Source organism: Oreochromis aureus, linkage group 22 (genome assembly GCF_013358895.1).
Source record: "Oreochromis aureus strain Israel breed Guangdong linkage group 22, ZZ_aureus, whole genome shotgun sequence".
NCBI lineage: Eukaryota > Metazoa > Chordata > Actinopteri > Cichliformes > Cichlidae > Oreochromis > Oreochromis aureus.
The window spans coordinates 28,534,490-28,550,805 of record NC_052962.1 but is presented as its reverse complement, the minus strand read 5'-3'; the positions used below and the strand labels follow the sequence as shown (position 1 = coordinate 28,550,805).

At 40.5% G+C, this 16,316-nt stretch overlaps 1 protein-coding gene across 1 annotated transcript; it reads left to right on the top strand.

The window, feature by feature from the left end:
- Positions 1-1,300: 1,300 nt before the first annotated feature.
- On the top strand, positions 1,301-2,495 carry LOC116315522 (transmembrane protein 74). The gene is made up of 2 exons (XM_031733847.2): positions 1,301-1,320; positions 1,657-2,495. Exon 2 carries the CDS (start codon positions 1,703-1,705, stop codon positions 2,486-2,488), a length of 786 nt encoding a protein of 261 aa, XP_031589707.1. The 5' UTR covers positions 1,301-1,320; positions 1,657-1,702; the 3' UTR covers positions 2,489-2,495.
- The last annotated feature ends 13,821 nt before the right edge of the window (positions 2,496-16,316 follow it).

Below are 16,316 nucleotides of genomic sequence, written 5' to 3'. Positions count from 1 at the left end.
GTCGTCACTGACTCGTTTTTTTGAGCCAGCCTCAAGTGGTCATTAGGGGTACTGCAGCTTTTAGCTCTCACCTTCACAGCTGAATTTCCATCTCCAGCTTTCTGTCCGTTTTGTTTGAATAAATTAAGACTTTATTCATTTGAAAGTTTTAGAGGTCCTGATTTGTGAATTTTTGTGACATAGCCAGGCTCTGCCTGTTTCCAAGGTTTGTGATGAGCTTTTTTTTTTAACCTTCAAAAGAAAGAAAACTAGGAAGAAAAAAATTCAAGAGTTTATTCCAGACTCCTTGGCAGGGCTTTGAAGCTGCAGCTACCCTTAGGTTGTTAAATAGGATTTTTTTTTAAAAAAAACTGAAATAAAATGAGTTTTATATATAAAAGAGGGGGAACTTGGGCCCATGACTTTATTATTTCTGAAAACTCAACCTCAGCCCTGATTGTCCAAGACTATTTTTGTTTAGAGGGCTTGTTCCATCAACTGCAGGATCTCTGCCCTCCACATGACCCTCCAACTACCTAAAAAGGGGCCAAACCTGGAAAACCACTTTCTCTTCAGCAGTCAATATAGCATCTATCACTCACCCGAGATTTCTGCTTTGCAAAAAAAGAAAGAAAAAAAGCCACACACACAAGGCAGCCTTTATAAAGCGCTTACAGCATGTAACAATCTTCGTTATTCATTTTTAGTGTTTTTTTTTTTTATATGACTGTAGAAACCTTCCAGCAGAACAAGGCTATTTGACCTCTGACCTCCAATAAAGGGTTGCAGGACATCTCAACCACTATCGATGTATTGCATTTACTGCAGACCCCATGGATCGCAGTAAAGGCCAAGTATCACGGAGTTGTTGGTCACATCTCAACTGCTGGATGAATTGTAATGAAGCGTAAACATTCGTGATCTCCGGCTGGTGATTCTCTCTCTTTTCCTCCAGCGCCGCCCTGTGTGTTTTGGATTAAAATGTCTCTCAGCTGTTAACCGGATTGCATTAAAATCTGCTTCTGACATTCATGGATGAAAAATTTTAGCAACTTTGACAAGCGCCTGGAGAAAGCGTACCTTAATTTGAAGTGTTTCAGCTCTTTACTTGCCCACAGCGCACAGTCCGCCGCCTCCTGCCTCTCATCTGATTAGTGGTCTGTATGTGTCGGGGAACACTGAAGTTGGCTCGGTAATAAGCATTATAAGGCGGTCTGCCGGAGCCCAGTCTGGCTGTGGGAGGGGTCTGCCAAACCTTTCCCTCTAATTGACCAGGGAGCAGAATCAGTCGGGGGAAGCGAGCGGCCACAGACGGAGAGAGAGGTACTCAGCAGACCGCATGTTGGTGCTTAATAGCGTATAATTGGAACACATTACCTGCAATTAGATTTATTAGGCGTCGCATGGTTACTAAGTGTTTTGGAAAAGCGATTTGAAAGCCAGAAAAAAGCAAAAGCTTATGTGTTGGTAAGCAGTGTAGCTATTTTATTGCCTGTAATTTTACTGTCTGGCGCTGAATTATTCTTTAGACTTGCTTCGCTGCACTTTAAAATGTGTGCATGCGCACGGGTGAGAGAAGCGAAACCTATAGATTTTCCTCGTAAAGAATGAAAGTTCAGCGAGTTTAAACATCTTACTGTTTTCTTTTGCGTGTGCGTGTGTGTTTCACTTCCACAGACGGACGCATGGGCTCGATAAAACGGGAAACCCAGCCCATGCCCAAATGGCTGATCTGGAACTGTTTTACTTTGATCAGCCGGATCCCAGAGACGTCTCCCTGGTTTTAGATGAAGAAAGTATCGGCGACAGCGGTGAAAAGTCACTTCATCCCGGCGGAGGAGAGTGTTCAGCACCATGGACAGAGATCAGGGGAGCTCCGCGTCCGGAGGAGGAAACGGAAACATCTTTTACTTGCAAACACCAACATGATGAAGATGCTGATGATGTCCAGCTGATAGGTGCGAGTCCACAAACCTGCAGACTGAGTCGGCGCTCCTCGAGTGAACTATACGAGGAGGAGGAGGAGGTAATGGAGGAAGAGGAGGAGGACATCCCGGAACTTTACTTGCTGTCCGACGACGACCTCTCCTCTGAGGACTCGGGGAAGTCTGTGGATTACGGCTTCATCATCGCCGTGACTTGTCTGGTAACTGGCATCTCTCTGGTCGCCATAGCTTACACGGTCCCCAGGGACGTCCGGGTGGACCCGGACACTGTGACCGCCCGGGAGATGGAGCGTCTAGAGAGGGAGAAAGCCAGAGTGGGAGCCCATCTGGACCGGTGTGTCATAGCGGGACTGTGTCTGCTCACCCTCGGGGGCGTGCTGCTGTCCACGCTGCTCATGATCTCCATGTGGAAAGGGGAGATGATGAGGAGGAAAGCCTTCGCCTATTCCAAACACGCAGCAAAGTTGTACGGCTCCATCAGTTTGAGAGCTGGCTCCAGCCCCACTCGGGAATCCTGCTCACATTTGTCAGTGACTGATGAGGATTTAGAAGTGCTCAGCTGAAATTATGGACAGGACAAGCAGAAAAGACTCAGAAAGTGCTTAGAAAATCCTGTCAGAGCTGTCCTATAATCGGCAGGTTTAATGCCTTTTTCATTTCTAACAGCTAATGCTAGTATTTCGGTTAATAGATAGACTTCTTTTGAAAGGATAGGCTCGCATTTTTTCATGTCTGTTGTAATACAGTCCTCCCCATATGGGAGTTATTGGTTGCTGTTATTGTCCCTTCAGCTCATCCAATCTCAGTAGAGGTGATAGGGGCCAAAATCCACAATCTTCTTTCTGGGTAGATGCAGAAATATATATATAAAAAATAAGGCTAAATATAGTAGTTTGATTTGCATGAATATAGTGCAAAAGCACAGAGCTATTCAAGAACTCACAGGGCTATTTGATAGCAGTGTGTTGCTTTAGGTACGGTGAAGCATGAAATACAGTCAGGAAGCCCAGGCTGTGCAACAGATGCACTGAATGTGCCAAAACACTGCACAGCAGGTTTCTAAAACACTGAAAGCTGGAAAGCTATAATGGTGGCTATCATTTTCTCATTTGTGTTTTCAGTTGTGGAGGAAATACCAAAAAATTAAGTGGTCACATCACAAGTGAGCATTCGATTTAATGAAATGGGCCTGCTCAGTTTTCTTGAATGCTACTGTGAACACTAATATGTTACCCCAGTCAAAACAAGCATCGCTCTTTGTGTTTTTATCCATCCACTGAAGCGAAAACACAATGAGGGAAACTTGATTTTTGTTATGGCCAGTTTAGACTGCTGAAGCCTGATGTCAGCTTCCATTACTCATGTGTGAAAAGGGATTGTGGTTTTAGTCCACCATCACTCAGATTAGGAACAGTTACAGCAAACAAAGACATCTTTTCTTGCACCCACTGTGTGTGCATGCTAGTGTTGTGTTAAGATAGACTTGAGCAAATGTCAATCTATTCTTTGGGTATGCATAGATGGTGATGTGCCATATAAACACTGAGACTTCTGAGGCTAAAACCACGATGTATTCTTTCCTGAAATAAATATTTTGTTTACATTGGAGGTACCATAGGTGGTTTTCCTTGTGAGGATCTCTGACCTAACTTGTTGTTTACCACTGCATCCTCTCCTGCTAATGATGCTGCAACTTCAGGAAACACTTTAAATGCCAGCACAGACTTGTGTGTTGAAAGGCCTCTATGCTGTAGCTGCAAACCTGAACCAGGAGTGGTGCCGTGCCGTAAAGATCTGTAGCCTTCAGTTTCCACCTTGTCAGCAACAGAACCCCGCTGAATTACAACTAACAAAGCTGTGCAGAGCAGGCTTAGAAAAATAACAATAGCATGAGTCCACGTTGGAAATTCTGTTTGACATAAATGTGGCTTGGTGAAGCGATGCTTGTATTTGCTCAGATTTGTTGAGACGCAAATAGTAATACCACAGGAGGTGTAATTAGATTTTGTGGTTGAGCACCGATGTCGGGGAAGCTCAGTGTACGCCGGATACACTTGGGGGTTTTGACTGCAGATGTTCAAACGCTGACACAAAAAGACAGAAAGAGAATCAACAAACCCCTGGGGAAAAGCTCTCCTGGTAATTGGAGTTACTTAATTGCTCATGGGAGGCCTGTGAATCAGTGAAAAATAAAACAACCCCAGAGCATTTCAACAGCTATCTCAATCAAGCCGCTTATCAAAAGAACCAAACCATTCCAGCTGTAATATTAGAGTGAAATGTCACATTGCATTGAAAGGGGAGGAAGCGAAGAATCGCCCGCTCTCACAAAAGAAGCTGCGAACAAACAGTTTTATCCCCTGCTTGGGGTGTGCAGACATGTGTGCTGTGCAATAATTGGAAGTGCTTATGGCTGGCAGGATTACATTATCCTCCACATGACCTTCATTCTCTCACCTCGTTAATGTAGTTAAATAGGTGCAATCCGCTGACCTCTGTATGAAATATTAAGTCGATTTCTGATGCTAATCTGCCCTTATTTAATGTAAAATCCCGAGGAGTAGTTTTTACAGTTGGGTGAAGCTTTCTTGTATTTAGAAGGGAGAGAAATGCTTTTCTTAGATGCTTTTATTTTGGGATGAAGTGTTGAGAATCTCTTACTTTTCCCAAGCTTCTCTTATCTGCAGCAGCTGACTATTTCTTACGTTTTCCCCGGATTGCCTTTTTCCATAGCCTTCATAGAACAGCTGTGAGCTTGTTGCATTAAGTGTGTGGGAGAGAGTGGTATTGCATAGTAAGAGAGTCAGTATTCACAGCTGTGGAAACATGAAAGTCAGGCTCCTAAATCAACGCAACCTGCAAAGCACTCAGCCCTATTGGGGCTGGCGTCTGCAGAGATATTAGTCTTTCCAGCCCTTGTTCATTAGAAATTCTCCCAGTTGGTATACTTATTTTGAGATTTGTCTACGAGCATGCAGAAAATGTCTAATTTTAACATCAAATTATCTATGTATGTGGGAATTAGAGACAATAAAATGTCCCACCAGTAATAAAGTTATGTTTTTTTCCAGCTTTAAGTAGCTTTGAGTTATTTTTTTTCCTTTAAAGTATTTGAAAACCTGGTAATAGAAGGTCCACATTAGTCATAGTTTATTTAATTCCACTGCCTCCAAGGCCAAGACTAAAGACTCACGCTTACCTTTAAAAAGTCTTTAATACACTGTGTAATATTTGTGACTCTAAGTGCAACAAAAACAGTCAAATTCATTGTTAATGGAAACCCACAAACTATTCATAAATCCATGAAACGTTGTGTCATTTCCAGCATGTTTGCATTTCCTGAGAAAGACATAATTATAGTCATTCAGCTAAATTCCACTCCTGGTCATCCACACCCACCTTCACAATTAACTGCTTCCATGAAAGAACTCATTTGTGTAATGCAATGATGACATGCAAACGCACAACACTTAGTGAACACTTATGTACAGCTGCGTGGACGTGGTTCGATCAGGGTGTGACTGCCATTGGCGTTTTCTACATGACACAACAATCTGATGATTGTTAAGGATTTCATGACATTGTAGAGGCGTTTATAAGGTTATGATATGTTCAGTCAAGCAAAGACAATTATTTCACAACCCAGAGTTTACCCCCAATAACTAACAGGAGTACAACCGGGAGCTGGAACAAACTTACAGCAACATATTTTCAGAACTGATCCAGAAGACCTTTTATTTTACCTACTTTTCTCCAAGTCCTCCTCCTCATTTTTATCATATTTTACAGTCATATAAAAGTTACATTTCTTAATAAGTGCTGAAACAACTTAATTATATTATGTCAACTGGTAACACCCGATTTAATAAAGTTTAGTTCAACGCAAATGACTTAAGTTACACACAGCGCACCACCACTAAAGCAGAAAGCTGAGTGAGAATCATAAAAAATTGCATTAACTACAACTCAAATACCCTGTAAACTGTGTGCAGACGATAATGCTATCCTGCATTTCTGATGGTCTTTCTATTAGGCGTTCACCACAGAGCATTATGCAAATTTTTTTTTCTGTTCTTGCAGTCACTTACTGACCTCTATATGCATCCATGTGAACTTGCATAATTTCACATGTGTTTATGTAACTGTCCCAAATGAAAGCTTTGTTTCATGTTTGAGCTATTGTGAGCAGTCCAGGCTAACTTACAGCCAAGTAACATCCAAATAAGTGCCAAAAACTGCAGTTCCTCTAACGGCCACTTGAAGCTGGCTCAATTCAGACGATCACAATAGACTCCCATATTAAAATGTCTCAATTTGTGCTGCTTGAGTTGGTGAACCTTATGCTGAAGGGCCGCAGGGGCCTGGGTGCAAGTGTCACCTACTTTGTTCTGTTGAAGGCACAGAATATTTTTTGATGGATGCAGACATCTTTATTTACAGTCTCTGTGGAAAATGTGCATGGCTTTGTTTTGTAAGACTGGCAATAAGAGAGGATTTTTTTCGGATGCAGCAACCCCCAACTGACTTTGATCTATTTCATTCTTTCTTGGGGGCGAATAGGGGGAGGAAGAGGGGTTACTCTTCACCAGACCTTTCCAGTGAAACTTTCTTTTAACTGTCAAAACTTTCAAGCAGACAAGTCTAACCTGAGGTGATGGGAGCTGATCGGTTTGATGTGGGTGTTGGGTCAGCCAGCTTATTTTACACGGCATTTATAGCAAATTACTCTTACGTTGGATAATGAATCATTTTAATCAACAGATAAATCTCGAAATATTTGTTAACTATGACGCAAGCTGCACTTGTGAATTCGTATTGGCGTTTTAATTTTTCCAGCTCATTTCAAGCCATCAAGAAAGGCTGAGAGAAAACACAAACACAGACGTCTCTCGTGTGAATTAACCGCTCTGGTTTTAACTCAGGCTCATATGAAATTACAGCCTGCTCATGTTGAAAATAGCTGAGGTGTGCACGAGAAGGGTTAAAGCGCCTTGTTTCTTCCACAGGCACATTATTACTGATGTAAAGGAGCTGGGACACTGCAACAGCTTTAATTGGTGTCTGTGTTTGTTTATTTATTTATTTCTCTCGCTCTCTTTTTTTTTTGCCAGGGGACTCTCCAGACACAAAGTCAAACCTGGAATAAAAAAAGCAAACAAAAAACATAACACGTATTCACACACACACTGGAAAGGATCCCGCAAACACCACCAGGAGCTGGGCTTGCGTGTAAAACGTGCACCCCTAAGGACTCCCCAGCAGATGGACGGACAAACACTCTCATGCAGTGCATGCACATTCATGCACGCACATTCATAGCCCCTGGTCCTTGTCCCCCTATTTTTCATGAATGGAGTTAGTCAGAGCAATCATTCAGGGCAGCTGGCAGCAGGAAATGGAATTGGATTGCTGAGGAGGTCACTCGGGGTCAAGAGCTTGGGCGTGGCTGTTGGACACTGGGGATCAGGAGGAAGGAAAGCCTTTGTGGCTGTGCTTTACATCAGCGTCTGGCAGTCACTTATCATCAGCTGTCACAACCACTCATCTCAGTGAGTGACAGAGCACCGACTGCACTGTGCAGGAAATCTCGCTGGACATCACACAGTCTCACCTACTTTGTTCTGCTGATGTGATAAATTAGGAGTAAGATCATGTCTCCTGGTCTGAAATGCTTCTCTTGAACTATTGCCTTAACTTAATGACTTATTCAATAATGATTCTCGTTACTCCCATTGTTGCATAGCAACGGCAGGCAGCCTCAGTCGCAGCTCAGAGAGTGAAGAAGGGACAAAGGAGGAAATTCTTAAAAAAAAAAAAAAGGAGTAAAAATAACAAGTTGGAAATAAAATCAGCGTCCACGTCATTTATCTGCTTTATTCAGTCAACTCAGAGGCTTTAAAAACCAAATCCTGCACAAACTGACAGCCTCCTCTTTCAAGCTGTCTTTCAGGAGGTTTTCAGAGCTGAAAGCCATTGAGGCGGATATATACCTGTAGGCTGCATCTTAACTTGGCATTCTGCGGGGACGCAGGGAAGCGTCAGCTATCTGCAAGTATTTATTGATCAGTTTCACTTTAAAGGCTGAATCAGCTTTCTTTGAACTTGCTGCAACTCTTTTACTCGTGTTTCATCTCAACCAAAATTTTGAACCAATGAAATATTGTGAAGCATTGTGTGTACTACTTTTTGCTGCTTCCTTGCCACAAGAAGTCACCACAAGAGGATTTGCCAGACATTTTTGCTGGGTGCCCTTCCCCATGCAACCTCAAATGGGATTATAACGTTCTATAAAGTATTCCATAACCTTAAATTTATACCAGGTTTTTCTTTAGGTTATTGCTAAAAAATGAGAAGAAACAACTTAAGTAAGTATAGCTGTTGCTATAACTAGCGTTTTTAGGTAGACTACACTGGCAACTTAGGTGGCAATAAGGCAGCAACTTGCTTGCTACCAGGGAAAAAAAAATCAGTGGTTTCCCGGTGATTGCACTGAATTTTTTTGCATTCAGTCAGAAAATTGGACAACAAAAACCCATCCATGCGCAGTGAGAACATGCAAACTATGCACAGAATGACCCAACAGGTTTAAACTAAGAAACTTACTATTTATCCTTCAAACAGTGCACAGCTGTGCCATCCAAAATAGACATGGTTCACTAAATATATAATTAAAATTGCACTTAAAAAGACATGGGGGTTCATAAACATCTTTCTGTGTAAAATAATTCATTTGTTATATGAAAAAGAAAAGTTTCTTGCACTTCCTGACTTGCAAAAAGCACATTTTATGAAGTTAGGTCAGAGGTGATGGAGAGAAATAAATGCCTAAAAGAGCTTAAATCATTTAATAAAAATGTAGTAACATTATTAGATATGAATGAAAATATATCAGTTGCATCACTAATGAGAGCTCATATTTATGTTTTTTTAGTTAAAGGATAACTATTGCAATTTAAGTAGTCTGACAGCTCTGAAAGACATCTACTGATCTCACTCCAAACTTACATTTATAAACTGGCTGCATCTTCCTTTCCTTTGTTTGTGGTGATTAAGTGAACCACCTGCTGTAGGTTGAGCAGCGCCCACATACTCATGTCCCTTTTTTTTTCTTTTGCTTATCGTTGTCCTGGAAGAAATGCAGAAGGGACACCATAACCATAGAAACGAGGTCAGCCTGTTGCTACAGAGAAATGCCTGTGTGCCACGATGGCTCAGTGTAAGAGAGCTAAAGATGCTCTTCTCTTGATTTTCCACTTCTAATGGCAGCTGTGGCATGTGTGAAAACTGGCACATTTCCTCTATTATGCCTGGTATAAAGACACTTTTTGAACTGCAAACTTCATTTGAGGAGACATGTCAGGTGCTGTCATCATACGTCTCCTGTTGAACATCCACCTCTGCACGAATGCAAGAAAAAGACCAAAAATACTTCTTCTGTCTGCAAACCTGAACAGATCAAACATAGAGCTGGGGTTACAGCTGGTTCTTATTGAAGTAGGGTACCTTACATATAGATATCTGATCACACATATAACACACCTTTGATCAAGACTAATCAAGTTCAGTTTTTTTCTGTGCTCATTGGGAGCTTTTACAGTTAAGTCGCTCAGTTGTGTCGGTCTCATCTGAACCAAATTTCTAGGCTGTACAGAAGAATTACTGCCTGTCCTTGTGTTATATTTTTACATATGGGTGTGTATACATTTTTTTCAGGTTTGTCACCATGGAGCCAAACAATTAGCCCAAGCTTTATTTGATTAGTGATTTTTTTTTTTTTTTACAATAATAATGACACATTGTAAATTACATCATAATTTTGTTGATTCTGAAACTTTGTTAAATATTATTACTTAATATTTGTAATTGTTTTTATTTCAAATTACTTTTTACCTCTTTAAGATGTTGTTACATTGTACTTAATTTTACTGCCCTTTTTGAGCTATTTGTTATATGTTGCATGGAACTTAACTGTGGGAGACACAAATAACAGCCACCAGTGTTGGTCAAGTTACTTGAAAATAGTAATTAGTTATTAATTACTGATTACTTCCCAAAGAAAGTAATCCCAATTACTTTGCTGATTACTTAATTTCAAAAGTAATTACTTTATTACTTAGTTACTTTTTAAAAACATGATAAACAACCTGAATAGGTAATAAAGCAAAAGACCTTTCAGCCCAATTCCATTTTGTTCTGCATAATCCATCATTTAAAATTGAATCAAATAAGAAAGTCTCTTTTTTAAAATTGTTTCATTATTTTTAATCTTTTAATTTTATGCACATTGCATCAAGCAAAAATTAAACTACATGGAACAATCTCTGACTGGAAGAATTTTTTTTAACATTTAAACCTATTTTCTGCATATTCCAGCATATAAAATAAAATGTTTTGTGTTTAGACTCACTCTTTCAAATAGATGCAAGTAAAACACAGCAAACAATGAATAAAATCAAAGATTCAGCAGCACTGAGTCCTGTCGCTCTTAAATCTATTGTCACCTGTTTAGCAGGAGTGGGGCGGGTGGAGGTTTGCCCGGTGCCACAGTGGTCATGTCAGTGGGGGGATCCGGGGGTTTCTCTGTGAATTTCACATTCCCGTGGTCACTTTTTATGGAATCAAACTCAAAGTAATGTCAGTACTTTCAAACTTTAAACGCTGCACGGTCAAACTCTCTCCCGCACTCCATATTATCCACTGTTGATCTACACACATCTGTTACCACGGATGTCGCACGCGCTTACATCACTGCCATGAGACACTCTCACAAACAAAATCACGGTTTAGTAATGCAGTAACGCAGCATGCTTACGCGAAAGTCACAGTAATCTAATTACTTTTTTGCAATACTTATTCGTTGCTGTACTTGTTACTTAAAAAAAGTAACACGTTACTTGTAACACGTTACTGCTTGTCTCTGACACACAAATACATGTGTGTAGTGAGACAAAATAATAATTTGTTAAAAAAAAATGTTCAAATAATACAAACAATTATATTTATAAAGATGTATCACTCCTATATTTATCATTGTGGGGTTTTATCTGTGAATGGATTTAGAGTTTGTGTATAGCAGACAAAATCTTATCCCATGCTTCACTTCTTTTTTCTTTAGATATAACACTGTAACATCAGACCTCACACTGAACCTCATGTCTGTTAGCTGTTTTAATTTAGTATTTTGGGAGATCTGAAAGCAGTCAGAGTATGAAAGGTGCTATTGTAGTATTTCTATTAGGAATACACTAAACATTATACTCTGCATTATAAAAATGTACACACCTGTATTGCTGTTTGTCTCTTGCAACTCCCAACCTTTTTCCTGGTCAAGGCTGGGAGATAGATTAGCCTTAAAAGTAGTAAAAAAAATATTAAACTCTTTTCTTTTTTTTCCTTCCTTTATTCACACTCTGTAGCGTTTTCACAGAGTTGAGAAATGACATATTTATAATGTAAGAAGTTTGTTATCTTAGTTTTACATTTAAAGGTGATTTTATACATTGCAGAGATAAATGGCACAGTCACCCCTGCATTACATACACAGTACAGTGCTACAGCATTCATGAAACCCGTGACAAATTTCCTAGGTGATGGCTTTTTATAGTCTTAAAATTACATCTATTAGCCAGAGTGTGCTTTTTTTCTTAAAGGCGCCACATAAAAAAACCTCAGAAATGTCTATAGATCCTCAGGGGTGCAGCTGATGGACTATTCATGACTGTGAAATAAATGTGCTATAAAAAGTATAAAATGCTTGATTGCAGTACTAAAATAAGTTATCAAAATGACTGAAAGCGTCAGTTGTGAATGTTTGTGCAGGGACGATTATAATTCACATGTTTCTGAGGTTTCCAGCCACAGTTTATGCTGGATGTTTTGGTCTTAAGAAAAAAATCTGATCTATCAAATCCATATGCATCAACATGGGAGCATTGGAAGCATCTCTGTCTAAGAAATAAATTATGTAAACTCTGTCTGCAATTTCACTGAACAGATATTTCAACACTTTGGGTGGTGGTGGAGTGAAGGGCGGAGGGTAAATTAAACTCACAGCAGGATAGTTTTGCTTACCTTGTCTTTGATTTATGTTGCAATTTATCCCACTTGCCTGGTTTTCAAATCCGAACACACAGAGCATACCTGAGCAAGACCATAAAGGATTTCTACAGAATACTAATTCCTTTTAAGTTGCTATTTAGGGTGAATCTAAATCTTTAAGTGCATCTGACGTCCTTATCCCAGATGTTTACTGACTCAGTGGAGGTTTGCTGAGAAAGAACCACAGACAAAAGCCTTAGAGGGCTTTATTTGGAGAAATCAATTGAGTGCAATCTTACAGTATCAAACACTGCAAGAGTGGGGTTTTTTGTAACATTGATTATGTCTATTCTTTTTGTGCTGCTCTATCCAAATCAATATTTTATATTTGCGACTGAGGAAGGCTACAGTCTCCGAGCTGTGGCTTTTCTTGTCATCCACCGCAACTATGTAGAATATCCGGGAAGTGTGAAAGAAAACTATTTCAGTGGGGTTCTTTTATTTACTTTTAAGTGTCAGGAAGCTACATAGCTAAAATAAATAATCTACTGGAATGTTTTTGTTATTTGACAGTTTAAGTTTGTGCCTGGAAGAGTTTATTTTGTTGCAGAAATATCTTGTAACAAGATGCACACCGAAATTTTAAATGTCACTTCACCCACGTGTTGTTGGTATTGTTTTGGTTTTATTTGTCCAGAATTTGATATCCATCTCTGAGTTTTTACCTCCTCCAAACACCAGTGGGAGTGAAAAGAAACTGTAATCATGATGCTGAAAGGCAATATTGAAATGCAACTTGATGTTTTGGTTTTTGGACTCACTTTGCATCATTTACAGTTTAGACTAACCCACATTTATTTTATACTTGGACTTGGTGGTCCTGGGTCTGTCCAGCGTTTTGTGTTTTTGAATTATTAATAGTCTTTGATTTCATTGTTATTTAGTTTCTAGTCTCTTGATTTCTGTCTCGGTGCTTCCCCTGTGTTCCTTATGTCACGTCTGATCTAGTTATGTTTTCATGTCTGTGCTTCTCCTAGTTTCCGTGTCTCTGTGCCTGTCTCGTGTTTCCTGTTTTACTTTGACAGTCTCGTGTGCTATGTTAGTGTTGTCAGTTTTGCTTCCCCGGTCTCGTTGTGTGTGATTTCTCCCAGCTGTGCTCTCCTCCTGTGTCTCATTTCCTCGTTATCCCTCTGTGTATTTAAGCACTTTGCCTTCCTCTGTTTGTTGCTGGATTGTTTGTGCTTCACTCACTGTTTTTCCCACGTCTCAGGTTTCCATGTTCCAGGTCTCAGGTTTTTAGTTTCTTTATACTTGTTTGTAGTTTCCTTCCTGTTTAAGTTTTGTCGGTTTAGTCATTTTCTTCCTGGGCTTTTGTTTGTGTTTTGTTCTGCCTCAGTAAAAGGCACATTTTTAGTTTAAGTCCGTTGCCAAAGTCTGCATTTGTGACCACACTCCCTCCATGGCAGACTTGACATCCTGTTTGAATGAAGTCTCTTTAGCTCCTCCCCCTTTAACACTACTTCACCTTTAAACAAACTTCAAGGGAACTGATTGGCTGTCCCTCCTAAACAGAAGGTTTGAACCACAAGAGTGGTAGGACTTACAAAGCCAGAGTTGTGTGCAAGAGATGACCATGTTAGAGAAATCCTCTCTGTGACATCATGCAGATCCATGACTAGAAAAACTGTCTCAGGGATTACTTTCACATACCCCATACCCCTGTAACAATATATGCATAAGAGAAAGTAAGGAAAAGTATTATGGATCCACTTTTAGGAAGACCTTGGCATTTCATAAACGAAGCTTAATTGCTTTCTCAAGGAGAGAAGGTGCATGCTCCCTTCTATGGTAAGCTAAAGCTAGAGTGAGCAGTTGGTCATCTTAGTTTAATGCAGCCTAATGTGGGTTTTATGGTCCTGCACTGCACTCGCTGACCACACTCAGAGTGGGATAATGGGGAATTCATCCTCCGCAGAGGCTACTGAGACACACTTGTGTGGAGTCCTCCAAAAGAATGCTGATTGTTTGAACGGTTGGTTTGAATATGAAAGGGAGTAACAGCTGAGTGCACTTAATAACGGAAGGATAAAAAATCAGAAAGCTTCTATATGAAACAGACAATAGCAGCAGTGGAGACTATTCATTGTTTTTCATCACTTCACTACAAATAATCTTTGTCTGACTGTAATCACCATGGCACGGGCTGAGCTAAAGGACCAACAGCAGCACTAACATTCCACCTTTTGTTCACACTCCCTCTAAGCGACGAAACTCAACTTATTTAGGTGTAAGTCTGCAAAGTTCTGCATGGCACCTACTGTAATATGTGTACAAGTGCTACAACTCAAGAAAAACGCAATATTTCATTTAAGTAAACACAGCAGTAAAGACGTCCAGTGCAAGTGAACATATATTTACATAACTGTAAATCTTTGCTGCTAAATGACTGCAATAAAATTAACTCAATGGTTATAACACAAAACAACAGGGTAGGAAATGAGGAGACAGTCAAAGTTTGCAGTGTGAGACAATATAATAGATTTTGCAGTCACAATTAGCAATCGCACTCCTGCACAGCTCTCCTCTAGCAGCCAGGTGCTGCCACAAACCAGACTGCCCAAATTGACCCCACCAATAAGCCCCGCGGGAAAACTGTTAATGAAACATTATAATTATAAAAAGCTAAAAACCAAGTGGAAAATAATCACTGGTTGACTGGAATTCAAAGAACAAAGAGGACAGAGTAAATACACTATAACGATAAAGAAATGTCACATCTGTTCTGTAAACACCTGAAATTTATGTCTACATAGCATGAGCGGCTGCAGGGCTGTAGGTCTATGCCTTGAATACACAGATGTGAGTCTCCATAATAGAAAAAAAATCAACAATGAATTAAAGAGCATTTCATTTACACTTCAGCTTTCATTAATATTCCTCCTTTTGGGTTTTTGTTTTCTAAAACAATTCTTTTCACCAGTGTATCCACCAACTCTCATTTTTATTTAAAAGCAACTCATTTTCATCCTGGAAAAAGCTGTCCTTTTGTGTCTCATTCCCTCGTTATCCTTCTGTACTGTTTTTCGTCTGTGTTGCTCCCCTCCGTGTTCTCGTGTTTTCTCCTGCATCTCCGTTTCTCGCTTTCAGGTTTGTTTGTTAGCTCTTCCCAGTTTAGGTTTTTCAGTTCTTGTTCACCTGCCTTTGTTGTTTGTACCCACGCGTGTAAATAAAGACTATGAACACCGGGCGTGACATTAATATTCCTCAGGGGAAAACAACCAGCCACCAACTCTCATTTATAGCAACTCATTTATCCTGGAAAAAGTATACTTTTTAGCTTCATTATGAATGCCAGCACGTACTGTTAATTGTGCCAGAGAACATGTTAGGCTTGGTTGAAAAGACAAACTATGGTTAGCATTAGCTCAACACACATAAACCTAGGTGGCTGTGAGCAGACTCTAAGTTTGGGCATGATGAAGATACCTACTAGACCTCAAGGATGGCTTTTATGGTTTTAACACACCTTACTGGGGAACGTCAGTGGGTGTTTCAGGATTTTCAACATCATACACCCTCCCCTGGGTGATCAGTCCTCAGGTTGTGTCTTGAGAACTCTTGCTGTCCATCGGGTTGTTCCTTTTGCTCCACAGCAATTTTAGTACTTTCAGTGCTTCTCAGCAGCAGCAACATGTTCCTGATGGCTCTCTTGAGCAGCTCGGTGGCCCCATGGAGTGAATGTCTGGCTAAACCTTGGCACTTGGCCAAGCAATGGCCCCTCAACACCCTGTTTTGGCAAATTTTTATGAGCTCCTTGTACTTGGCTCTCTTCCTTTTGAATGCCTCGGTCTTCTCGAGGCACAGTCAGTTCCAGCAGGACCACTTGCTTCAACGATTCTGACACTGGAACCATGTCAGGTCTGAGTGTAGTCACGGCTATGGTGTCTGGGAATTTGAGCCATCTCTCCAGGTTGACCTTCAGCTGCCAGTCCCAGGTTACTGCCAGAAACTACCCTGTTGAGTTTGTGAGCTGTTGCTGCTTCTCTCCAGCTTTGACAAAAGCAATAAAGCACTTTTCTGTTTGTTTTGCCGTCTGATGAAAGAGATCGCTGCACAGATGGCCTCTGCGATAATCCCCAGCACCTGGTTGTGATGCCACCAATAACGCCCGTCTCCCAGGGCCTTTGGGCAGCAGCTGAAGATGTGTTCCAAGGATGCTATTCCCTGAATATTCCCTGGCACAGGGGACATATTGGGGCTTCAGCCCTTGAGGAAGAGTGTGGTTGGGCTTAGGAAGACATTAAGCTAATACTACAATTTTTACACCCAGACCACAAAGTCTCATTGATATTA